Source organism: Homalodisca vitripennis, chromosome 5 (assembly GCF_021130785.1).
Source record: "Homalodisca vitripennis isolate AUS2020 chromosome 5, UT_GWSS_2.1, whole genome shotgun sequence".
In the NCBI taxonomy this organism is placed as follows: Eukaryota; Metazoa; Arthropoda; class Insecta; order Hemiptera; family Cicadellidae; genus Homalodisca; species Homalodisca vitripennis.
Genome location: NC_060211.1, coordinates 39,164,293 through 39,190,958, shown reverse-complemented (window position 1 = coordinate 39,190,958; position 26,666 = coordinate 39,164,293). Strand labels below are relative to the sequence as shown.

The 26,666-nt window shown below is 34.1% G+C and overlaps 1 protein-coding gene across 1 annotated transcript in view; it reads right to left on the bottom strand.

Annotated features, from left to right (window-relative positions):
* The window catches only part of LOC124362029 (ankyrin repeat and BTB/POZ domain-containing protein 2-like), an 86,068-nt gene that overhangs the window by 31,896 nt on the left and 27,506 nt on the right, over positions 1–26,666 (bottom strand). The window contains exons 2-5 of the mRNA XM_046816179.1: positions 17,508–17,637; positions 5,960–6,038; positions 1,817–2,032; positions 762–907 (exon numbers count right to left, since the gene is read on the bottom strand). Coding sequence (XP_046672135.1) covers positions 762–907; positions 1,817–2,032; positions 5,960–6,038; positions 17,508–17,629 — 563 coding nt within the window. The 5' untranslated portion in view covers positions 17,630–17,637. The remainder of the gene's footprint in view (positions 1–761; positions 908–1,816; positions 2,033–5,959; positions 6,039–17,507; positions 17,638–26,666) is intronic.

Below are 26,666 nucleotides of genomic sequence, written 5' to 3'. Positions count from 1 at the left end.
TACAGACATACTTTTTAAATTGAGTGTTGTTTACATATCAGAGATTCTCCTGGTCAAGATTTTGATGATAAGTAAGTAATTATACAATATTTTTAAATTTCCTTACATTACTGATATGAACAGGAATGAGGCGACTAATTTAAAAATGTAAAATAAAAGTAGCCTATACATAATATAGTATATAATTAAATACTACTGTATGACCAATTTAACGAGTTCGCTAATTAATTGTTTTGAGTTCTTGTTGAAGTGTTTAATTGTGTTCTGAAAAAAATCAAACCTAAATATTTTCCATAATCACACACAAACATAGATGATTTTACAGATTTTCTCACATTAATGAAACTTTACACTTTGTAATTTGTTGTGAAACTAGATGAAGTGTTACTTTATAGAAGAATTCTCGAGTAATAAACAACCAAAATCCAAGAGAGATCAACTCTAATTAATCTATGCTTTTTTATTGCAACACCTACTTAATCAAGTACAGGAAATCTAGAGAAACAAAGATACTAAAAAGAATCAGGATAGGTGGAGTTAAAACTATTAATCAGGTAGGAAAAAATTTTAGTGTTGTTTTGAGTGTAACTGAATGGCTACAGGTTACTTACAAATTTCACCATTATAAAAGAACTTACCAGTGAAATCATGTATTTGAAGTATCTTAAAACGTCAGTAGTTGGTTGAAAATTACGTTATTTTAAAACCAGGCAATATTCAAAATTACAATTATAGGGCAAACTTCCACTTGTGACACGTACCGCTCATCCTCAGGTACTGAGTTGAGTGGAGAGCGGTAGTGATGGTGCCTGTCCACCGGCGGGGAGCTGCTCGTGTGGCCATCGGACATGCTGGCATGTCCTGACGAGCGGTTGTCATCTGAGGAGCTCCCATTGTAGTCATGTCTCTGTAAAACCATCCAAATTTTAAAATCAGATTAAATTACGTAGGTAAATAACAAGTATGAATATTACAGTAATAAGAACTACAGAATAAATGCTCAAAAAATCCCTTACTTCATTCAGAAAATGCTGATCTTAAATTTGTATTCTTTTCATAACTCTGAAAACTGCTAAATAGAAAACAATAATTTTGCATTAAATTATCAACAATTTAATTTGTTTATAATTTTGTACATCAACAATCATTTAGACATCCTATAGGCTCTAGAGAACCTATAGTTCTGTTCACCAGTGGTGTAACTATAACCTGTCTTTGGGGAGGGGGTATGAATCCGATTGAAGAGTGTGGAAAATGATGGAGTATGAAATAAATCTAAATTCCAATATATTAGATAGGCCTAATTCAAAGTAAAACACCTAACATGTATTACAAACAAGTTGTAATTACTGTTATGGTAAAGGCTCTTGGGGGTTTATATTCCCTTTATCACCCCTTTAGTTACCCCACTGCTGTTAACGGTTTTAATTGTTGTGGTAGATTAAGTCAGTAAGAACATTATTAAATTGTTCCATACAAACGTCCTTTTTAAACCACTTAATTTTTTCATTTCCAACTGTGTGTCTTAAAAATTGAACTTTTTCTGATTGATTCACACTTGACTTTAAAGTTATACTTTTTGCATCCAATCTCAGCAGACATTTCAAAGTCTCTCATCATGCTCATAGTTTATATCATCATATTAAAATCAGGCAATGATAAACTTCGTGTTTTTTTCCTCGAAAAAAAGTGCAGATTTCAATAGCCAAACGCACCACTTGTTCAGGCTCACGAAATGCTTTTAAGAACCACATTCACCAGTCTGTACAGTGATAGGCTTCGCTAACGCTCAGCCAATTAAATAAATATAAATCACCTGAAGCAGTCGGAGCTCATCAACACTGAGGTGGTGGTGAGGCAGAGTCCCCAGCACATTTTTGCCCGCAGTGAGCTGACGGGGCTTTTCCTGCGCTGGGGGTGGTGGTGGAGAGGGCGGTGGCTTGGGAGGTGTGGCCCTGGTGGTGGAAGGCGGGGCGGCAGGCTGGGCTGGTGACTCCTTAGGCGATGGCAGTGAATGGCTACTCCCGCTTAACTGCACAACACCCAAACTTGTCTGACAAATGTATTCAGTAACATGAAGAAAGCAATAACAATTTTATAACAATATTATCTTACAAAATGATACATTATCACAGTAAAATATATGTATAAGCCGTAATACATAATCTGCTCATTTCACTAATCCTGGTTCCAAAATTGCTGGTATTATATTATACTTTTACTATTTATTTATAGCAATTGAAGAGGGAATCTTCTTACACAATGTTTATGTATTTTTACAGCATCTTCAAACAATGCCCATTTGTGTAGCAAAACACGAATACAGATCTATACTTTACTCTTTTGAAGTGTCAGTCTGCAATATTTGTGTAGCTCATATTATTTTTGTAGTGTATTTTGTATGCTGCATCAAGAACACATTTTAATAAAGATGATTCCACTGATCTTCTGGTACTACTCAGAATTAAGCTCTAAAAGTATAGTATTCTTTTATTTTAAATGCATTACACTGACAAATTTATAACATTCATCTTAAAAATATCCTTATACCTTGTGTTGTAATCTGGCATCAATAGGAAAATAGTAGAGTTTTGTTTGGGTTTTTTTTAATGATAGGGTGGATATAGCTTCTTTAAGGTCAGAGAAGGAAAATTACTCTGGCCTTGACTTGAGAACTTCATCTGCTAAATCTGAATAATAGAGATTGGCTCTCAACCTTTTCTCTCTAAAATGATAGGTTAGAAAAAAATTTATTTTTGTTGTTGTTGTTGTTATGGTAAAAAGGCAGACAGGTGAGTACTTATATTTCCTACTATTTTATTCTTTATATCATTTGTCTATTGTCTAAGAATGGTAAGAAAATCCTTTTCGAGTTACAGAAGTTTTAAGCTGGTAATCTGTTAACTAACTCAAGTTCATGTATATATGCTAGTTATTTGCATTTTTCTGTGCTAAAAATGGCTGCTTCTTAATACTGATTTCCTCTGAATAGGGAAATTCAGCTATCACACAAAGAAGATTGAAAAACATATGTTGAAAAGGACTATCGAACCAATCATAGACTCCAAGTAAAGTAAAGAAGGCTTTAGGTGCATTGTAATCTACTTACAAAACTAATATAAAGGTGTGATGTGAGATGACTGTAACTTTATTAGATTTCACGAAGTACTTAACATTTTACACACATTCAAGTCATATCATAGCTCCTCACAAAGACACAGTTTGCTCTCCAACGTTAAGACTCTGCACCTTTTTCCTTCAATGTTAACAATATTATTTAAATGTCAGGAACATTTACATTACTTAAAAGGTGCTATCTCTACCACACTGTCCTTACAATTTCTTACACGAAATCTTATAACAGAATCTTATAAAAGAAATAAAACAGCTTACTGCCCAGCATCCGTGTATCTCAATTACTACTCATACTTAAATCGTTATTATAAATTTTATCCAAATAAGAATTTCTGATGATATTTCTCTTGAAATTTTTGAGTTTTTGGGTGTGATGCAGAGTGATAACGAAGGGGTCTTTTCATAATCACTATCCTTGGTGTTTTTAAAGGATGTTTAGTGACATCTGACCATCCAGTTAAGGATAGTCAAATATGTTACTGCTAGCACTACAACAAGCATGATCACACAGGAAATTCTATAGACAATAATCTTAAGTCAATGTAACATTTAATATAACATAAATCTGATAAGCATACAATTATTTTGCAGCTAAATACCAAAGAATATTGAGCTACTGGCCAACTTCACACTCATAACTCCAACTTCACACTCATAACTCCAACTTCACACTTCCTACTTATATTCAAACGTTAACATTGAATAATTCGGAAGTTTCTGAGATGGGGATATCTTCAAATGACAATCACTTTACATAAAGTGGCTATGGTGGGAAGGGTTGATTCAATGTGAATATTGCGTTAAGTTCCATTTCACCTTGTGCTTAGTGCATGAGCAAGTCCGTACTCAGACCGGTTTTTTCAGACAATTTTAGCGGTATTGTAGTTTTAGAAGTAGAGCTAAGTGATCAAGTAGTGACTTGCAAGAATGTTGATAGAACATTACTGTACTTGTAAAACTTGTCAGTAAATATCCAATCATTTTGGAAAAATCAAAAACATCATGTATGTTACAATTTTAAAATACAGCTTTCGCCACATGACTGAAGAATTAAATAGTGATACAGGAAAGAAAATTACCGTGACACAAGTAAAAAAGATTTGAGTGCACTAATTTGTTTTAGACAAGTTCACACAAGTTTTTTACATATAAAGTTGCAAATATTAAGTTAAGCTCCATTTCACCTTTCGCTTGCTAACTGTAGTGTCTGAAATGTGATACTGAATCGGAATCGTATTCAATTAACCCTTCCCACCATAATCCTGGGATCTGAAAGCTAAATATTTCAGGAGAAGCTAAGTGTGCTGACAAAGTTGCTGCAAATGAGTTTAAAATATTTTTTTCTCAGATTTCATTGAAAAAAATGACTTGAGTCCATTCCAGGTGTACAATGCAGACGAAATCGACTTGTTATGGCGCTGTTTACCTAACTCCACTTTAGCAGATCATGACATAAAGAGTACCAAAGGTTTTTAAATGAACAAAGACAGTTTGACATTCTTGTGCTGTGGGAACGCATCTGGTGATTATAAACTTAAATTTTTCATAATAGGCAAATACAAAAAACACAGAGCATTTAAGGGCCTTACTCATCTACCAGTGCATTATGCATATCAAATTAATGCTTGGATGAGTGCAGAACTGTTAAAAGTCTGGTTTATTCATCAGTTTGTACCACCAGTAAAATCTCATTTTGTCAGTTTTGGGAAAACCAAGAGATACAAAAGCCGTTCTTTTGCTAGACAACTGTAGGGCACATCCCTCTGCCAATGAACTTATTTCTGGTAACATTTCTGTCATGTATCTTCCTCAAAATGCCACGCCTTTAATTCAGCCTATGAACAAAGGTGTCATTCATAACATTAAATGCAAGTACATAGACTCATTCATACAAGAATTGGTTGTTTCAGAGTCCACTCTTAAGGACTTTCAAGCCCAGTTAAACATAAAAGATGCAATTTTACTGCAGATTTCTCATAGAGGAAACTCTGGCCAGGTGTTATGATCAATGATGATGTTTCCTAATGAGAATGATCCTATTGAAGATGATGAAGTCGTAGGCCTAAAAATTAATCTGGTAGAGATCAGAGAAAAAACTAGAGAAATGAGTGAGCTGAAAAATATTCCAAGCACCGAAATCGTTGAGGGGTTAGAGATTGATAAAGCCCTCTCACCATTTGAATAAATCAGTGATAAATCCATAGTTCAGTGTTCTGAATAAAAAACCAGTTCAGGATAAATCAGAAAGTAATGATGAAGAAGTCTTAGAAACAAAAGTTGTGTCTTGGAACATAGTAAGTGAAGCAATCAACACGCTTGTAAAATTGGCTGAGTCAAATAAACAATACAGTATGGCCAAAGTTATGAACTTGCATTTGCAGCAATAAAAAATGATTGTTTAAATAAAAAAAGTTATAAGAAGCAAGAAGATATTATATCTATGTTTCAGCCATCTACCAGTGCTGTTGCTAAAAACCACGAGTAGTACAGTACTGTACTGTATTCAAATTTATTACATGTTGTATCGTACTTAAAAATTGCATTTTAATATTTCTTCTGTACGTAAATATTGATTTATATTGTTTAAATAATAAATACATACTGTAATAGTTTTACTGTGCAAATTTTGGAATTTTTTATACGATTTCTGTATTTTTATAAAATAACCTCCATAGTCCGGAATTTTATTTAATCCGGAAAGCGTTGAGTCCCAAAAGTACTGGATTTCAGAGGTTCTACAGTAATATGCTGCAGGAAAACGTGTAACAACAGCTAGTATCAAATAATATTAATAATGGTTAACAAGTTGGAATAATGTACGAACCCGAGGAGGTGTCTGGGTCTGAGCTGGGGACTCGGAGGTCTTGGTGTAGGCCACCAATTCCCTGGAGCCTCCCCCTGGCCTGTAACATATAAACAATGTTGACAAGTTGGACTAATGTAAGAACCCGAGGAGGTATGTCTGGGTTTGAGCTGGGAACTCGGAGTCTTAGTATAGGCCACCAATTTCCTGGAGCCTCTTCCAGGCATGTAACATATAAACATATAAGCAATGTTGACATGTTGTAATTATGTAAGAACCCGAGGAGGTGTCTGGGTCTGAGCTGGGGACTCGGAGGTCTTAGTATAGGCCACCAATTTCCTGGAGCCTCCCCCTAGCCTGTAACATACAAGCAATGTTGACAAGTTGGAATAATGTAAGAACCCGAGGAGGTGTCTAGGTCTGAGCTGGTGAAGTGGAGGTCTTGGTGTAGTCCACCGATTCCCTGGAGCCTCCCCCTGGCCTGTAACATATAAGCAATGTTGACAAGTTGGAATAATGTAAGAACCCGAGGAGGTATCTAGGTCTGAGCTGGTGACGTGGAGGTCTTGGTATAGTCCACCAATTCCCTGGAGCCTCCCCCTGGCCTGTAACATATAAGCAATGTTGACAAGTTGGAATAATGTAAGAACCCGAGGAGGTATCTGGGTCTGGGCTAACGTGGAGGTCTTGGTATAGGCCACCAATTCCCTGGAGCCTCCCCCTGGTCTGTAACATATAAGCAATGTTGACAAGTTGGAATAATGTAAGAACCCGAGGAGGTATCTGGGTCTGGGCTAACGTGGACGTCTTGGTATAGGCCACCAATTCCCTGGAGCCTCCCCCTGGCCTGTAACATATAAGCAATGTTGACAAGTTGGAATAATGTAAGAACCCGAGGAGGTGTCTAGGTCTGAGCTGGTGACGTGGAGGTCTTGGTATAGGCCACCAATTCCCTGGAGCCTCCCCCTGGCCTGTAACATATAAGCAATGTTGACAAGTTGGAATAATGTAAGAACCCGAGGAGGTATCTGGGTCTGGGCTAACTTGGACGTCTTGGTATAGGCCACCAATTCCCTGGAGCCTCCCCCTGGCCTGTAACATATAAGCAATGTTGACAAGTTGGAATAATGTAAGAACCCGAGGAGGTATCTGGGTCTGGGCTAACGTGGAGGTCTTGGTATAGGCCACCAATTCCCTGGAGCCTCCCCCTGGCCTGTAACATATAAGCAATGTTGACAAGTTGGAATAATGTAAGAACCCGAGGAGGTGTCTGGGTATGAGTCTGGGCTAACTTGGAGCTCTTGGTATAGGCCACCAATTTCCTGGAGCCTCCCCCTAGCCTGTAACATACAAGCAATGTTGACAAGTTGGAATAATGTAAGAACCCGAGGAGGTGTCTGGGTCTGAGCTGGTGACGTGGAGGTCTTGGTATAGGCCACCGATTCCCTGGAGCCTCCCCCTGGCCTGTAACATATAAGCAATGTTGACAAGTTGGAATAATGTAAGAACCCGAGGAGGTGTCTAGGTCTGAGCTGGTGATGTGGAGGTCTTGGTATAGGCCACCTATATACAATTAATATGGACTCAATAGTTACAAATACCAGAGCCATTATTTAGTTGATTTAAATGAAACAAAAAAAGTATAAAGATAAGGTAATGAAAAACTAATTAATACTCACTGGGGGATAATTTTGGAATTTATGAGCAAGATAAGAGTGAAACTTTTGCTAATATCAATACATTGATTTTTGTTGAAGTGGTACCTATCCTTTTAGTTTTAAGAACAAGAGCTTTCGTAAATAAAAATACAAAATACATACATTTTATTTACATTTCAATGAACATTCTACATTATATTACGATTGTTTGGAGTGGTTAACACCTTCACTGCTTTTCTATAATGGGAGATATTACTTACTCTTAACAGTGTTTGGTGCAAATATGAGTCTGCTGCTGTCAGTATGTTAACACTTTTTTAGCAGGTGATATTTTCTATACACTACTGATCAATAAAATCTTAAAGATGGTTTTTACTGTTTGGATGAAATATTTGTTTTTTTAATTCATATACTTGTATTAAAGTGTAATATCTCTTTTTGTAGTAATGAATACATTACTAATTTTCTCTGTATTGATTAAAATATTAATTTCATAAAGAACTGAATTCCTGAAGGTCTTATAGCTAAAAATTTAGTAATTTTATGAACATGCAACTTTTAGATATAACAAACAAAAAACATTTCATTGATATGAAATGGAGATATTTGTTGTTGATATTTTGGGAGTGCCGATGGCCGAGAGGTCTTAGTCCTTGGATTTGGGTCTGAGTTAGAGATAACGCAGGTTCAAATCCTATCGGTGACCGTTGCACTTTTTATCAGTACATTGTACTGTATCGACTCTCCCCCTTATTCTGTTTGATAAGATCCTCGCACATACCAGTGGCCCATAAGGATGGACAGGCCTCTCCTTCTTAAAAAAAATTTAATAAATATATAACAACATTAAATTGTGTTGTCAGTATATGTAGACTAGTTTAAACATGACATCAATCCATACTTAAAAGAATTATTTTATAAGCCAAGATTATGAAAATCAGAAAAACTTTCAGTACATATGAAGAGGTAATAATAAAATTACTGTAAAAATGGATGACAATTTCAATGTAGTTAAAATAACTTATATGGAGAATTTAATTAACTAGACCTTACATAATACTCTAAGTAAATATATTGATAGATTTATAGAGAAAAGGATCTTATAGAATTGTTGGATATTATTTAATGGACAAATATAAAGAATAAATTATTATTTTTCATGTAAACATCATGTTTTTGAGACAAATGTACGATGAACTGGCTGATACATTCAAACCCAACATGTTATTTACCCACTTGTAATATTACTAAAGTTCTGGACATGTGGCTCTGTAGTATCCAAATTCAAGATTCCTGTATACCAGTTTCTAAATAAGTGCCATTCCCCAAACACGTTTGGTGATGTAACAGTTTATGTATTTGATTGCCTTGTAACTGATAACAGATGTGTTTGTTTTTGCCAAATGCTGAGGTTATTCAATGAACTTGTAATCGTGAAATAAAACATGTATTCTTTCTGTAAACAATTTTCTAACAATCCTCATAGAACTTTAAAAATTTGTATAAAAAATATACTGAAGGTTTTCACAAGTTTAATAGTGATATGTGCCTGAAAATAATTTATTTGAATGTGGATATTTTGAAAGATAATGTTGAAATCAATATAAATTTTCATTGGCTGTCTATGACAATTATTATGATTTATTAGAAACTGGTTGTTTGAATCATATTTTGCTGAAAGATAAATTGAATACTATTTACAGTAATAACGTTAAACATCACAATGTGTTATTATTAAAAAACATTTAAATACTTGAATTACTTATTGATAAATTCAACTAAAAAACTGGTTATTGTTTCATCACGAACTTATGTAAACAAACTTGTACAAGAATTTGATGATATATCAACACAAGTAAAAAACGTCAGTCCTCAAGTCCAAGAACACTATTAATATTTCATTTTGAAAGGAGAAAAATCCAACACATAAATGTAAACTTCAATTCAAGAAGCTTAGGTAGCAAAAGTATTGAAAAAACTGTTGAGCCCATATTTATAACATGAGAATTAATTTATAACAATTCATAACTGTCTTAACAATTATTATAAGATCTTCATAGTTTTTGCAACTGCCTGTTGGAACAACTGATGTTTGAATCTGAAAAATCTCATTTTAGGATTTTTAATGAATACACTATCTGAGGTGTGAGAATGAACACAGAGAATGTGAGAATGTATCAACAAATAACTATCAGTTATCTTGTACTCCAGAAATGCATCAACTGCACTATACCTGAATACTCATGGTGAAACAATTCTTCAATTGATATATTTTTAGATTGATGAACACAATGTATATTCTTTGTATATATTGAATAATAAAGTTCAGCGTTATAGAATAATGAACCAAGTGAACTAACGGACAAATATAGACAATGTTAATGCCATGATCAAACATTGATTGCAAACCATGCCTATGAGGTATCGGAAAACCTCCTGGTACAGGATTTGCCAATAAAAGAACCTCAATGTTTGACTGCCACTTTCACAGATAGAATTCTCCTTATTAGAGATGTAGCCTCAAAAAGTGTTTGGTATGTAATATACAATAATACATCTTTTGACACTTTTTGATCGATTTTATTGTGTACAATGTACCATTTTGAATTCAATGAGTTCATCTTCAGGTACTTGTAGGTAAAGGTAATGTAGTAAATATGACAATGTGGTTTCAATTATTTATTTACTACATTATCTTAACCTGCAAGTACCTGAAGATGTATTCATCGAATTTGAAATGTACATTGTACACATTAAAATCGATCAAAAGTCAAAAGGTTTATTATTGTATATTATAATTCTCCTTACTTTAGCTGTACAATTAGGCACTTCTCTTGAAGCTAACTCTGCTCAGAATATTTATATATGACTTTCTAACATCTTCTTCAAGGTATTAGCAAGAGAGTAACACACCCTTGGCTGGGACAATATAGGTGGAGAGTATCAAAATTTGCTGCATCTAGACTAACAAGTGAATTGTGCCAAAAGAATCCCAAAAACAACTGAACAACAAATAAAGAAAGATATCTCCAGTTCATTTTTCTGAGCTGTTTTCTCAAACAACACAGGCTACTAGGGCTCTATACTGAGCATATTCTGGACATTCTTGACTGCATCAAGAGAACAACTATGAATGATCACAATAATATGCTGATTTATAAACTGAAATCATTTCTATGCAGCAATTATATCTTCTCTTGCCATACAATGTAACTTCTATTATGGGCTTTCATCACAAGGAATCTCTTCATTCGCTCATGATGTAATTTTCGATGGTGATCCCCAAGACAGAGTTGCAAAGATACAAGAGTGATCGATCAGGTATGGGTAAATTTTTAGGCAAATCAGTCAGTGGAGAAATCTGCCCTTTTGAGGGCACTAAATTGTTATTTCCTTCATCACATGTGTAAAAGAGAGTTTTGTAAGATGACCTGGCAAGCTATTATCATCTTGATTAAACATGGTAAGAGTAAGCCACACAATAAGTCACTCACTAACAGGCTTCACTGAGATTGCATGCAAAATGTTGTCTATAGCTCATTTCTTTCTAATAGTTAGGTTACATGTGTTAACGCCTTACATATTAACATGTCATATGATTATAATCAGTTTGGTTTAACATTTATTTATTTTGTGATTTACACATTAAAATCACTGTTACCCTTAAGACATGTAAAATGTTCATGAACGTTCAGCCTAATCCCATGTAGTACAGAAATGAAGCTTCATGCAAAATTTCAAATCAATAGGTCATTTCATTTTTGAGATATTGTGCGGACAGACAGACAGACAGAAATTGTACTTTTCTAGCCGGTTGTGATAGGTTGTGATAGGCTCCGTTAATGCTCAACCAATTAAAACTATGAGAAAAATACAATTTTAAAAAGTTTGGACAATAACATGTTTAAACTCAATACTGAAATGAATTTAGAAACTACCATGAATTAAGAAACTCCCCATATATAATTCTGGGTTAGGAAATATTTGAAAGGAAATTGTTGTTAAACGATTATTACAACTAATGTTTTAATAAAAAATATATTAAACAATTACTAAGAAGCTAACAAATTATTGTGATTATCCCCATTATTAACTTCACGATTCTTAACTCTTGCAGGTTGACTTCTTTTAAAACATCCAAATTCAATATGTGTTAATTTATATTATAAATTTTAGAACTGCCTATTAGGATAAAAATAACTTATTTGTATACCTGATGACTACAATGGCTATTTGTAATAAAAACAAAACAAAACTATCTATACGAAAACATTGGTTCACTAAACTCTGTATTCCATTGATTTTTTTTACAAAATTAATTGATTTTCTATGTATACATCAAGTCTTAGAACTGTTGAGCTCATAAATAAACCAATAAACTGTGAGTATTTTAACATGTTACTGTAGCAGACTATTTACAGTACACGCCCACAGTACAAGTAGTTGGTCTCACTCAGTATTGAGCAGCAGAGAAGATTTAAAAAAATAACAATTTTAAACAGAATTATTATATTTACCTTACATGTAAGTAATTGCACCTTGATCCTCTTTTTCCGAAATCATTACATTTATTTTAAAAAGTAATGTACTTTTTTTAATTAAAAATATTTTACAGAAATTTGCAAACAACTAATAGAACATTGCATATGTACCTTATTTTTTTGAAATCCACATCCAAAGTAGAAGAAGGTCCTGGCACTTTCACTACGCACTTATAACGTTCTTCTGGCTTTTCTCGTAAAATAAAATTACTTTGAACAGCTTCGCACGATTTACTCCGCCCATATTTCTTTTTGTCACCCAACCCGCTGGCCAATTCTCGGCACAAATGACACCCACAATTTTTCGAACAACGCATTTCAAAGCATTTAGAAAAAACTTATAATTAAAAAACTTTAAATTTAATTATATTACATGTTGTACAAGGTTGTTTAAGACGTTTATAACTACATACAAGAATTCTCACATTACTAAAAGAGTAATAATCATTATAAAGTTAACAAAGTTATGAATTATAGGCTCACTTAAATGAAATGCCAAAATTAATGAAACCCTCACAATTAAAAATCCTTTAAAAATTGTGAACAAAAATGTTTTATTCCTATATTTATGAAACTGCAAAAGAAACATGTAATCAGGTAGTAAATGATGCTCATGTAGAGGAGCATTGCACTGTATCACAGTGGCTGCGAGACTTAACAGAGAAACTGTAAGTCGGGGCATCGCTCCGGTGGAGGGAGGTGGCAATTACTAATTAACAATGAATACATCACTCCCACGAGGGCTCTTCCCACCATTGTCGCGTTGTCGGGGAAAAGTAAGCTTTTCTTCCAGGAAAACGGTTTTGGTCCTGAGCGACCAACAGGACATCTCTCCTGCCCCTGTAATTTGTTCGATAATGAGATCCTAAGCCTCCCACACCGGACAAATTACAACACTTCCGACTGGATTTATTTTATGGCCCTAAATCAACAGTTTCCATGCTAATTTATGCTCATAGTTGAATTTTAAATCAGTTCCAGAATGGTCGTATCCATATAAGTGACCTGCTTGTACTCGTGCTGTTTAACTATAACGTCTCACTTGTAATTAATTTTTCTTTTACTGAGTGCATATAATAAATATGTAGCTATTATGTATTTTTACTACTTTATCTCATAGGTATAAACATTAAAACAAAATTAAATTTTAAAAATCCCGTAATTTAAATGCTTCTCTACCTTGGTAGTTTTAATATCAACTAAATCATATTTTCAATTCATTTTCAATTTTAAAAACTAAGCTTATGTATTGTATACACTAATACAAACTAAAATTGTGCGTGTTTATACTCGTACATTTATTTTGAATCCACTCCATTTTTACTTAGCAGTTGGTTTTTATACATAAAAAATTTAGAACTATCCAAGATATTTTTTTTATTAAAGGAGGCATTCCAACTAAGAATTGTTTTTCTTCCAAGACAGACTTAAATCCAATAGGATAATTTATTAGGGTCCAAACCTATAGGGACATGAGATCTGAAGACAAAGGTACCTAGTACACCATGGACTGAATAATCTGGAATCATGTAATGCAATACACCAAACTAATTAATCAACCCTAATCCTTTCTTTAATTTATGAATTTTTAAACAGAATAACTCTGAAAACAAGAGATTTAAATAGTTTAAAATGTTGAACAAAAAAGCATCCAATGCTCTAATCATCTAATTATCTTTCAGCTCCTGCTTATTAGTTCTTGAAGAGCAATAACATTTATAAATAATTTGCTGCAAGTTACTTCAAACTATGCATAATAAACACACGTCATTCAATCCTTCTGTCTTCTTAAAACGTACTATACCAAGAGTAACAATACGTATCAATAAAAAGTAAGTTATTATATGTGAGTATAGTAATTTAATTATGGATTGTTTTTGTTAAATTCAAGGTATTAATAATAGTTTATTAACTTCAAAAATACTAAATATTACATGGTTAATATTTTTACAACAAAATGTCCTTTAAAAAAGGAAATTAATTATAAAATTCCTAAAACATTAGATCTTAATTGAACGTTACAGACTGTTAATTATACAGGCAGAGGAAGATTATGCCACTATGTTTCCGGTAGACAGACAGACACCATTGTGTAACATAACTAGACTAACTACAAACTACCTTCACACTTCAGTGAAGAACTGATGAGCTCATACTACAAACAATTCTCAACTATTACGTAGATCCATGTAGATCCACATATATAACATATTTAAAATTTGGATTTTTTTACCTTATTGTTACTTGGAAACCTCATAATGCAAAAATTAATTTAAATATAATTCTTTGCAAATATTTGTGTGAGTGATTCAGATTATGAAATAAATTATAATAATAATGTATTGTACATTATTTTATTCTGTTTTATAGCGTAGAACTGGGTTTTTTGGATAACCCATTATCATAACAATAATATTTTCAAAATAAAAACAGAGTTTGTAAGGTAGCGAGTTATTTAACAGGAAAAGGACTTTTTTTACTTAATTAGCACTAGTTTTTAATTATTGGTAGTAGTAAGCAGAAATATTGTGTGATCTGTGTTGTTTAGTTCAGTTATAATCAGTGTTACTTTCAGCTTTCAATGATTATTAGTAGTGAGTAAACTTATTTATGACCTGTGCGGTGTGGTAAATTTACCTTTGAAATTTGAGGTTTTGTAAAGTACCCCAAAACACTTTCTTAGTTATATCAAAATATATTTTGCAAGGAATTAAAGTATTTATAAAAAGGAGCTGATTTTATTTCACAGTATTTTTAATTTTGTAGGAATTTTGTGTGGTATGTGATCATTAAAAAATAACATAATAATTTGTTTATATTCTTCTCAATTAATTGCAATTAAACAAACAAACGTTTAATTTATGATTTCTTGTTGTAATAATGTTTTGACACCTCTAGCGCAGCAAGAGACTTTATTTTTAAAATAATCAAAATTGGGACAAACCCTCTTCATTGATTACCTTATATGACTTTTATAATTTTAAATATTTAACTTAGGGCAGGGAGGTTTTTTTATGTTTGTTTAAAGAAATTATAGATTTTGGTAACAGTTTTTCCTTGAAATATTTTTCCTAATTTGTTATCTATTAAAAGAAATGTTACACTTTCTTAAGTATCTTTCTAAGATTAATAGTCCTTGCAAACATTTAATTTGAATTTCATTAAACTTGCTTCAATCAGTGGTCTGAGCAATTTCAATATATACTGTATAGGAGTATACAGATGCTACTACAAAATGTGTAAACATTAACAACTGTTATACCTATACAATTATATTTTACCAATTTAACACTTAATTCAGAGACAACAAAAGTAAGATGCTAAAGATTGGAAACTTATGTAGGTACTTTATTCAGAAAGTTTAGTTACTCAAATATTAGAAACTCCTCAGAAAAATGCCATGAAATCTTGCAGAAGTATTCATATTACTTCAAAGGTGATCAAAATTAAATTCTTTCAATCTCTAACATCCCTCTACAAACCCAACCTATAAAGCTTTAATTTAGTGAAGGACAGGCATGTTATGAATGAATTAATAAGAAAACTCACCATATCTAGGGTTAAAATTATACATTTAATAATGATTAGGGAGTGGTTTTAGAGGTGGAGGTGCATCTTCTAAATTTTTATTCATTGAGTTCACAGACAAAAATGTTGAGTGGAAAGGCAATGTTAAAAATCTGTGACAAGATTTGATTTCAGCACACTCTTGATACACTCTTGAGTCCTCTCTAGCTCACTGGAACTTTTATTATTTGAACATTGCTATGAAACCTTACTAAATTAATGAACACAAATTTTTAATGTACCATTTAGCAAGTTATCTCAGAAAAGATTTCATCTGTAGTCTTTAAATTTTGCATAAAATTTCATTTCTAGATAGACAAGGATGTGCCATGTCCAACCATGGAATTCGACAGAATGTAATGTTTGTGTCAGTTTATTTTCTGTATCATTGTCTGTCTGTCTATCTGGTCGCAGAACGTCTAAAAAGTTATATGAGTTATAGACTAAAAATGTTTTATAAACCTCAGAGAAGACTGTTATGCAAAAAATGGTGTAGCTTAATATTATCTTGTTTGTATTACACTTCAATGAAGTAAAATCTGATTAATTAATTACGTTTCTGTTGAAACTGTTTTTTAATATAAGTACTGGTATATTAAAAATCTATTTCCTTGAAAGCGAAAAGTTTCACAAAAATAAAATTATGGTACTATTGGATTGTATGATTCAAAATTAAAGAACGATAATTGTAACTTTAAAATGATAACAAGGTGAAATGCAGTAAACGCTGTTCGCAAAGCGTTTCCCAAATTCCTCATTGGGATCAAATCAAGGAAACAATGTGCCCATAATCATAACGCTAATACAAGCGAAGGAAGGAAAGGCTGATTGAAGGGGAGTGACTGCTGAGTGAAGAAGAAAGTGATGGGATATTCACATGTGAACAGTTGCCAGGTCACAAAGGACCTGCGGAGGGTGAATGCCACTGCCAAGGAAAGTGTGTGACCAAGGATCTCCTCTGTTCCATGGTTACCGCAACTACAAACTGCCTAATGAGCTCATTCTGCTTTAATAACGATTGACTGAACCGAACAGGACATCCTGTACATACTTTATTACCGTTATCACCGCGAGGGTTTTTAATTAACTGGGCTCTCCAGTAATTAATAAATCCACTCACATATGCTTTTCACTTTCACTTGTGAGACATAAATGTTGCAATAATATTTTGTTGAGTCACAAAATTGGATTTAATAAATATCGTCGGGTCAACATTAATAATAACTAAAACGAACAAAGTCTTTAAATATTGAATAATAACACAATATAACATGATTAAAAGATAATTATTTCAGTAGTAGTGGCAACTTCTACACACAATCTTTAAATTTCAAACACAAATACTATATAAAATAAATTCTTACGTTTTATAACGTTTGCAGAATAGAGTTGCTAAATGATGTTATAATAATCAATATAAAAATATTATTTTCGAGCTGTAAATCTTTCAAGCTCAGTACGGTATATAACACTCACAAGAAAAAAGAAATAATTAAAAAAACTATGAACATTTGGTATTAAATAAGAGTATTTTACATTTTTTTAAGAGGAGAACTATTTTTTGTAGACAAGGAACTTATACATATAAGAATATCCAAATACATTATTTTTTGGAATCCTTTCTAGAAAATAAGGAAGAGGATGAGGAAAGGAAGATAGTACTGACAATAGTATACTAAGACAAGGATAAATTCTAATATTATAATTATTGAAGTTATATATTTTTCCTAACAAGCCAACATCACTATTTAATGGCTCTGAAATATAACAAGCAAAATTTAGTCAAGGTTCAGCAGTGATCACCTTCTGGGTTTGGGCCGAACGATTTCATGGCTGCCCTCCACCAGTCCGGCGGGGCTGCGGTAGTGGTCAGCGTCTCGGAACTCAGGCATGGGATGCACGTGAGCAGGGCTAGCAGTCATCATACAACCACCTGTAACAGGTGAACCACAGAGGTGTAACCCTGGTACACAAAGAGGAATGACTTGTCTTGAAAATTTCTATTCTAATTAATCTATCCTTAAGTAATCTGGAGAGCATCATTCAGTAGAGGAGAAGCAGACACGGCAGCAGCCAAGGAAAGTAGATTCTGTATAGTGTTACAGTACATTTTTATAGTGTTATAATTAAATTCCAAGAGATTATTGGCTGCGTGTACCAACTTATTATTCTATAAATATCTTTCATGGCAAAAGTTAAAATAATTAAAAAACAAACTTCTTACACAAAAATTTAATGTTTTAAAGTAGATCACACCAAGACTCAAGATCTTTATTGGTCTTTAAACACATTCAATAGTGCAATAGACTTCGTCAAGTTACTAAAATATTCTAAACTAAAACTAAAACAAACAACTCAGATTCTACCTACTCAATCCAGCCTACCAGTAAATATATAGATCTATATATAATTAATAACAACAATAACCAAACAACCAACAGATCTATATACATTAACAATAATAAATAACTATTAACAAATTTAACATGGATACAATTTTAAAACTCAACAATATTAAAACTGAATAAATAAATACATTGAGAGACAAAATTTAAAACATTATTGTTGTGGTATCACAATTTAAGAATTCATCAATACAATAAAATATATTAACTTTTAACCAGCACTTCAAAACTGTTTTAAATTTGACTAAAGATACAGATCTAGCATTTAATGGTAACTTATTAAACAATTTAATTTTCATAAAAAGATGACTGCATTTTGTTTTGGTTAATTTAACTACGTATACAGTAGTATCAATGAGTGAGTGACACATAATTTGGATGAGGGAGAAGATATTTTAAAACTAATTAAACATTAAGCCATTTGTATTGCTAGAGCCCATGATATACATTTTAATTTTCCTTTAAATAAAAGGTAGAAGAATGCCACACACCATGTGTCGCTCAATAGGTATTGTTGAGGTTGTATGGAAAATTTCAGACCTATAGCTAGATGTGTTAGGTACTATGTCACAGGTTAAAATGCCATAATGATTCTACTCAGTTTGTTTATAAATTGATTTATCCTACGATTTTCTTATTGACATCATGGTTACCCATAAGACCAATGTAATAATATTCACTAATGCTCAGCCAAATCCCACGGGGTGGCATGCACCATAATCAAACTTGATAGTCTTTAAATAGAAATGAAACATCATGCAAAATTTCAAGTCTATAGGTCAGTTCACTATCGGGACATCATGGGACAGACAGACATAAATTACATTTTTCAGCCCCTTCAAAAATTGTTCAGCCAATTATGTTTTTTTTTGTTTTTTTTTTTAAATGACCAAATAAAAATAAAAATATTGCATTGAACATCTACAAAATGATAAATAACACGAGTCAAGAATGCATTTCTGTATTCATATCCGGTCATTACTTTAAATCAAGAGACGCTGACTTAGTTTAATTTTGGGAATATTCACAACTGGTTTAATACTGTTACGGCAAATACGGATGGAATCTGCTACTACTGATAAGACGGTAGCAAGGTCGTGAAAGCACTACGCATGCGCAGAGAGAAAGCTGCGACCTTGAGGCTGCGCGATACGACCACGACCCGAGTGTTGGCCCGTGGAGTCGCGGCCAGTCACATTCCACGCCCGGCCCGACTCGCACCCGCCGCGGAATTGGAACAGATTTGCCCGCTTTTTGTCCGGCCAAGGCTCGGCCTCACGGGAATGTCGCAATGAGCCGAGATGTTTTCGGCCCAAACTTTTTACGTCGAGTATTGCTGATTGCGACCCGGTGTGAAGAATGTGAGTGACTCGCGACAATGGTGCCGCAGAGGTTCCTACTTGTTGTGGGCGGGTTTCCTACAAGGGAATAGGGGTGTCCTTCATAATCCTTAATGAGTTTTCCTAAGACATCCTCTTGCACTAGACAACTGGGCTTTCCTATAGCAGCCACAATTTCACAATCAAGAAGGAAAATCAAGATATAAAGAAAGATTGAATATCTGATTTTAAGAACTAACATTTTTGTACTCATAAATTGTATAGTAGTAAGAAACAAAAACCCGGTTGACTCTATTGTTTGGTCTGCTTAAATTGGGCGCCATTCTTATTGGCGACAAGGAACATGTTTATATTAAACCAGCACTAGATCGTCTCCTTGTATGATTGATTGGTGACGATTTTATAAGCCGAACCTGTAGCTATACTTCAAAATTTATATTTTGTATTTTAAATTACATGTTAGCATAGAAAAGTACATGAATATGTAAAAGAATATTTGAAATATTTTGTCGTGTTAGATCATATGATGTTAGAGATTATTATAATGAGAGAATGGTCGCATTAAGTTACTCTGCAATCTTGATGCAATAACAAGTCTTAATCAACACACAACACAATAAATAACAGACGTCACAGACCGTATAAAGGTTACAAGGACTGCTACATTACAGACATTCCTTTGAGAATCGTAGTTTCTGACCAAACAGTGAAGTCCAAAATGATTTTTATCGCGCCAGTAAAAGATTATGACTGATAATGAAGTTTACTCATTCTTCTTTAATTTCTGAGAAATTAGGTGGAAGCACGAAACCGGTTTGGTAATATTTAATATGTTTGATTTTTTTAAATAATTTAAGTTTATAAAAAGTTTGTCCGTTAATATAAGTTGAAAAATCCTGGGCTTATTTTCATTTAAAATCAAATGCGTGCCAATAAACAATATACGTAACTGTAGCGCTTTTAATTTTAAAATTAAGAGTTGGTAGATTACAGAGACAGATCTCAGACCGTCATAAGCTACAGTGAGCCAAAATAGGAGCAATGCTAACAAATTGAGAGGATTAGCATTTTATACCAAATTATTTGGCTATATCCTTCCAGGACCATCGATTATATCTTCTGTAGTGTAAGTACATGAGCCACTTTCAATAATCTTCAATGGGTAGCAAATACACTTGATGTCCAAATAAGAATTTTGTCATTAACAGAGTCATTCCCGAAATTTCAATAACGTCACATTACAGAGTTAATCATACCTAAATGCTGAAGATAGGGAGTGTCGGAAGTGAAAGAACCGACCTTGACACAGGAAATGACCGAGACACATTCCTGCAGCAGTGAGCCCGCCATAGAAACATGCAATCCCGATAAAGTCTCAGAGCAGAGTAGATCCCATCCGTGTGGAAATACTTAGGTAGGCATTGATTGAAGATAAAGATCCGACCTTGACACAGGAGATGACCGAGACACATTCCTGCAGCAGTGAGCCCGCCATGGCGACATGCAATCCCGATAAGGTCACAGAGTAGAGTAGATCCTATCCGTGTGGAAATGCTCAGATAATCAATGACTGAAGATAAAGATCCGACCTTGACACAGGAGATGACCGAGACACATTCCTGCAGCAGTGAGCCCGCCATGGCGACATGCAATCCCGATAAGGTCTCAGAGCAGAGTAGATACCATATGTGTGGAAATGCTTAGATAATCAATGACTGAAGATAAAGATCCGACCTTGACACAGGAGATGACCGAGACACATTCCTGCAGCAGTGAGCCCGCCATGGCGACATGCAATCCCGATAAGGCCTCAGAGCGAGTAGATACCATCTATGTGGAAATGCTTAGATACTCATTGATCGAAGATAAAAATTCGACCTTGATATAGGAGATAACCGAAACACATTCCTACAGCAGAGAATTCGCAATGGCGACTAACTTTGGCTGGTATGTGGTTAAATGTTTGAATAACTACAGATTTGTTACTTTTCAGTTGGGTTCATTATAAAAACATATGGTATATATTTGATCTCTTTGATTTTGAGAGATATACTCACATAAAAATGTCATCATTTGTAACCGTAATATAGTTCCGTTTTAAAACACTGAACTGTTACAGTAAAATGTTATTTATTATTTCAATATTGACTATTTTATGTAACAAATAATATAAAATGATAACATTTTGAGATTCCTAAAAAAATTTTTATTGCATTTTAATTGCTGGAGTTTACACTAGGTTTCCAGAACGAAAAAAACAGTTAGTGTCTCTTAAAATAATGTACATCTTGAACTATGTTTATATTCAATCTTTTTGCCGAACTCCTTGTAGACCATTCTCCATTGGATGTGAAAAGTCACTAACTTACCTTAAAAATTATTTCAAGTCCAGTATTCATTTACTAAGATTAACTTTCACAACTTAAGCAAAACAAGAACATTAAACCATCTAGAACAGGACCTACATTTTACATGTTTCAAACTTTAAACCAGTGTAATTTTTTAAAGAACGAACTTTATGAGGTCGGTTTTTGCGGCATTATTCCCAACTAATATAGACCTTTAATTTTATATACTATTCGACCTATGCTCTCTTTTAAGATATCCTTTTGACTCCTTGCGGGTCATCCCCCTGACATGACAAAAAAAGTAATTGCTTCAAAAAGTAAATTTATAGGTGCAGTAATTATGTACCAAGTTTTATAGCTGTACCGGTAATCATTCGTAAATTATCAAGCCCGTGCATGACTTTATTAACATCCTGTATATAAATAAAGCTTGATATATTAATCCATAACGATATTCTTTTTCGGAGAGGTATACGGTCTTTCGATTTATTTTAAGTCACTTACAACAGGATTAAAAACCTACATCGGTGTTCTTCATAAAGAAAGATTCCTTACAATCGCTGTACGCATTTGGAATTGTACATTAGACAAATTGACTAGAATGCCTCAGTAAAACACCCCTGAAGTCCTGCTGTTCGCCGGCCGCAATGACCTTTGTTGACCCAGGTTATCTGTAGAGTGATGATCATGCACCGGAATGGAATTCCGTAATAAATCTCGCACATCGGACAAAATTGAGAGAGTAATCGATAGCGAGTCGTAAAGCAGCGCTACCAGTCATTACTGCGGTTGGACGGGAGAGAGGTTTCCTGAACCGTGTCCCGTGTTTTTACTTTCGGCCAGGTAATCGAAGGAACGCGGAGGGCGAACCGAAGGCCGAAGAACACAACGGAGGCGGTCTGACAGGTGCGTGCCTGGAGCCCCGAGCTACCGCAGTCAAATAATAGAGCGAGGCTTTTGTGGCCTGAACCGGCGGAGATGAGCATTGAGCAGAGCACTGGCAGTTAGTGATGGGAGAATTGAATACTTAAAATAATCGAATACAATGTATTCAAAAACTGCTTTGTATTCAAATATATATTCGAATACTTTTTCTAACAGACAAGTCTAACCCTATCTTACTTCTTCCCCGTAACCCATTGTATCTTGCTTATTTGGAATTGCCCTGCCAAAAAGGTGGAAAAATCCTTTGCCCTTTTGTGCCTCCTAAAACATGTCATACCTATGATTTATGAACTCCAGAAAAAATATATTTATTGACCTGTTACTTCAGCCCCCGTTTGAAATATTATTTTCTACTGCATGCTCATGTCAGCAATGAACAAATAGATAGAAGTAAAAAACCTCAATCATATTTTTTACAACAACATGAAATAAACATTCATTTGTCTTCATTGTTTACAAATGTATTTATTAATCAAATATTCGTACAATTAAACATTTTGTCAAGTTTTAAAATTTGTAATAACCTGTTTCAAATAATTTATCTCCCTTTAATTATTATTTTCATAAACCCAGAAATATATATATATATATATATATATATATATATATATATATATATATATATATATATTTGTCTAAAACCCTGCAATGAATACTTGTATATGAAAACGAATACAGCTCTTGAATATTCATTTGAATACTATGAGTCCTAACGAATGAATACTGTAGGTTTGACTTCGATTCTTCCAGAGAAATTGTATTCATTTTAAAAGTATTCGAATCCATTTTGAGGTAAAAAAAATGAAAATGAAATGAAAAATTCTCTTTATTTTTTCAGGCGAAGTTAGGACTACATAGTCCTTTCTTACACTTAACCTGATTATTAGTATATGTAAGTACAAGCCATTTGTAATCTTCAAAATAAAAATAAAATCAACAGCGTTTAAAAAATAAAATGAATATTTGCTATGAATTCTAAAACTTACAACAAATCACTTAACAAAAAAAACAAGATTGCACTCTTAAATTTATACTGTGTATAAAACTAATATTTGATTATAAAATAATATTAATGATACATTTTAAACAAAAACTTAGTCAAAATATACAACATTACAATTAAAACATTCTATTTTTATAACAATTATTTACTTACACTCACACATTCATTCATTCTGTCTGCAACAAATCATGACTAGCGACCCTCGGGCACCACGGCCGCGGACATCCGCTGCAAAAAATACAACTTAACAGCCGAAGCAAACCGATCCCGGCTCTCCAAAGATTTTAAAGGATCTGGAAGAGAATTCCACAAACGGCAAGCAGACACTACAAATGATTTATTAAAGACAGTCGTTCTGTGGTGGGGGATTCGCAACGTCGACGAGCCAGTGCGGGTGTTCCTTACGCCTTCTCCAATAGCAATGAACTCAAAATCGTTTGTAAAGTATTTTGGAAACCCGGTTTTAAGGATAGAAAAAAGTAAAATTAGGATTCGGAAAGCTCTTAGATCTTGCAATTTTAACGTTGACATTAGTACATAATAAGGTGAGATATGCTCATCTCGCTTTATATTAAACAAAAATCGTAAACAATAATTTTGGATTTTCTGCAATCTATTATTCAAAACCACAGTCATGTCATTAACCACGGCACAACAGTAGAGGAAGTGGGGAAATACGAGTGATTTAATCAGTAAAAGCTTTATGTGGTGTGGTAGAAATCGTTGCATTCTTTTCAGCGTATGAACTGCTGCAAATACCTTTTTACAGGTACCTACAAAAGGTATTCGTAAAAGAGGTATTCGGGTATATGAATACCCGGGCTGAATTAGAATACTATTCGATTGTGTATTCGGGTCTCCCATCACTACTGGCAGTTAGCGTCCGCCATCAGCACGAGACACACATTTGCTGCTCAGCGGCCCAAAAATATCAGGGACACTCGAGTTGTTAGGAATCCGTGATGGTTTTAACTTTATCAGTGACAATCGTGGCCAGCGTGTGGGTTCTCTCCTTCATTACACAACTTTATAAATAAACCAATCAGCACCATTTCTGATAAAACTATGCAAACGCTTCTCTCACCAGCCGTTCTAAACGAATCCATGGGAAATAACTCGCAACGAATCTATTTAGCAACTTTATATATCAAATTTAGCCCTTCGGTATTTTATTTATGCTACCAACTTGTGTATTGCTTAGCTGTCGCATAGTTTGAACACATTTTTTGAATATGTCTATGCTCTATAATACAAGTAAATGCATGTATCATATACCACACGGGGTTTGCATTAATGAATGCACTTTAATAAATGAAATGAGACAGGATTTACACAGAAAAAGTAGACGTGTTGGTATTAGATTAAGGTTACTGCAGTGGCCATGCTAATTGTGCATTACTTATTTTAAAATTAGAACGAATTTTATATTTCTCTTTAATCTCTGGGTAATTTAAGAATAACGTGTCAATCAAGTGCACTTTTCCCTGTAGAATTGAAAAACCGTTGTTTTACAATACATTACAGATATGAAGAAGTACGGCAGCGGCACGACCAGGAAATTTCCCCCTCTTTTCTCTCTTTAGTATACTTTATAAGCTGCAGGTTTGTAACTGCAGTGTCAATTTGCTCTTTTCAACCTATTTACTACTCTCGAACAATGTGACAAAGTCAATATAGTTGCGTCCACGAACAAGTGCGACCCCCTTTAGCGACGGTTCTCATCAGTTTTCTATCTAAATGGTCACTTTCTCTCTTTTCTCCCTGTAAATAAGTACAGGCGAACAATATGACAAAGCTAAACTAGCTGCCTCCTTCAGTCATGTTTCTAGTCGGATTTTTGGTGATTACCATAATTTTATTAGCATCTGCTAGATAAATATGAAGAAGTACGGCAGCGGCACGACCAGAACATTATTCCCTATTTTCCCTCTTTCGTATACTTTCGTATAAAAGCTGAAAACATTTTAACTAAAGGGTCAATTTTCACCGACAAGTGCACCCTTAGGGACAGTTCTTATCAGTGTTTCATCAATTTTCTATCTAAATGGTTACTTTCTATCTTTTCTCCCTGCAAGTATAGGAGAACATTATGACAAAGCCAAACTAGTTGCCTCCTTCAGTCATGTTTCTAATCAGATTTTTGGTTATTGCCATAATTTTATAAACAGCTGCTACTACCTAGAACTGATTCTACGAATTTCCCACGAGTTGCTATATGAAAAAGGAAATTGCCTCCTTCAGTCATTTTCTAATCCGATTTTTGGTGATTACCACAATTGTATTAAAGACTGCTAGTACCTACAACTGATTCTATGAGTCTCCCACAAGTTGCTATATGACAAAGGAATTGACATTTATGACAAAATACCAAACTGAGTTAACATCCGTCTGGAGTGAAAGGAGTTACAAATATACGTGTTCTGTACACTCGAGTCTGTAGTGCTCACGAACACGACATGGGGTAGTGGGCACGCACGCTGCTGTGTCCTTGGCCACCATACGGACAGAGAACAGTCATCGCGGGCCTTGGGGCTTTCACCCACTCTCTTACACAACGTGAGACATACACCGCACTGGGGTTGGGTAACACTGCAGCACTGGCAGACACCCCGGCGTGCTACACGCGCCCCCGTCCTCCAACACGGGATTGCACTTCAAATACATTCAATTATAAAATACACTCTTTAAGTCTCTACGATAAAAACACAGGAGAAGACGTGCTCTAAAACTTTCGACCGGAGCAAGAACGCCAATCTTGGCGAGGTCGAAAGGTGCATCACCGACGCTGTGCTGTTCCATCGATACCGAATGACAATCGATACCAAATATTCGATTATGACCCGACAAGTATATTGTGATCGAATTGTTGAAAAAGCAGAAGCAATGTACATTATGGATTAGATCCCAACTTTTTATTTTCA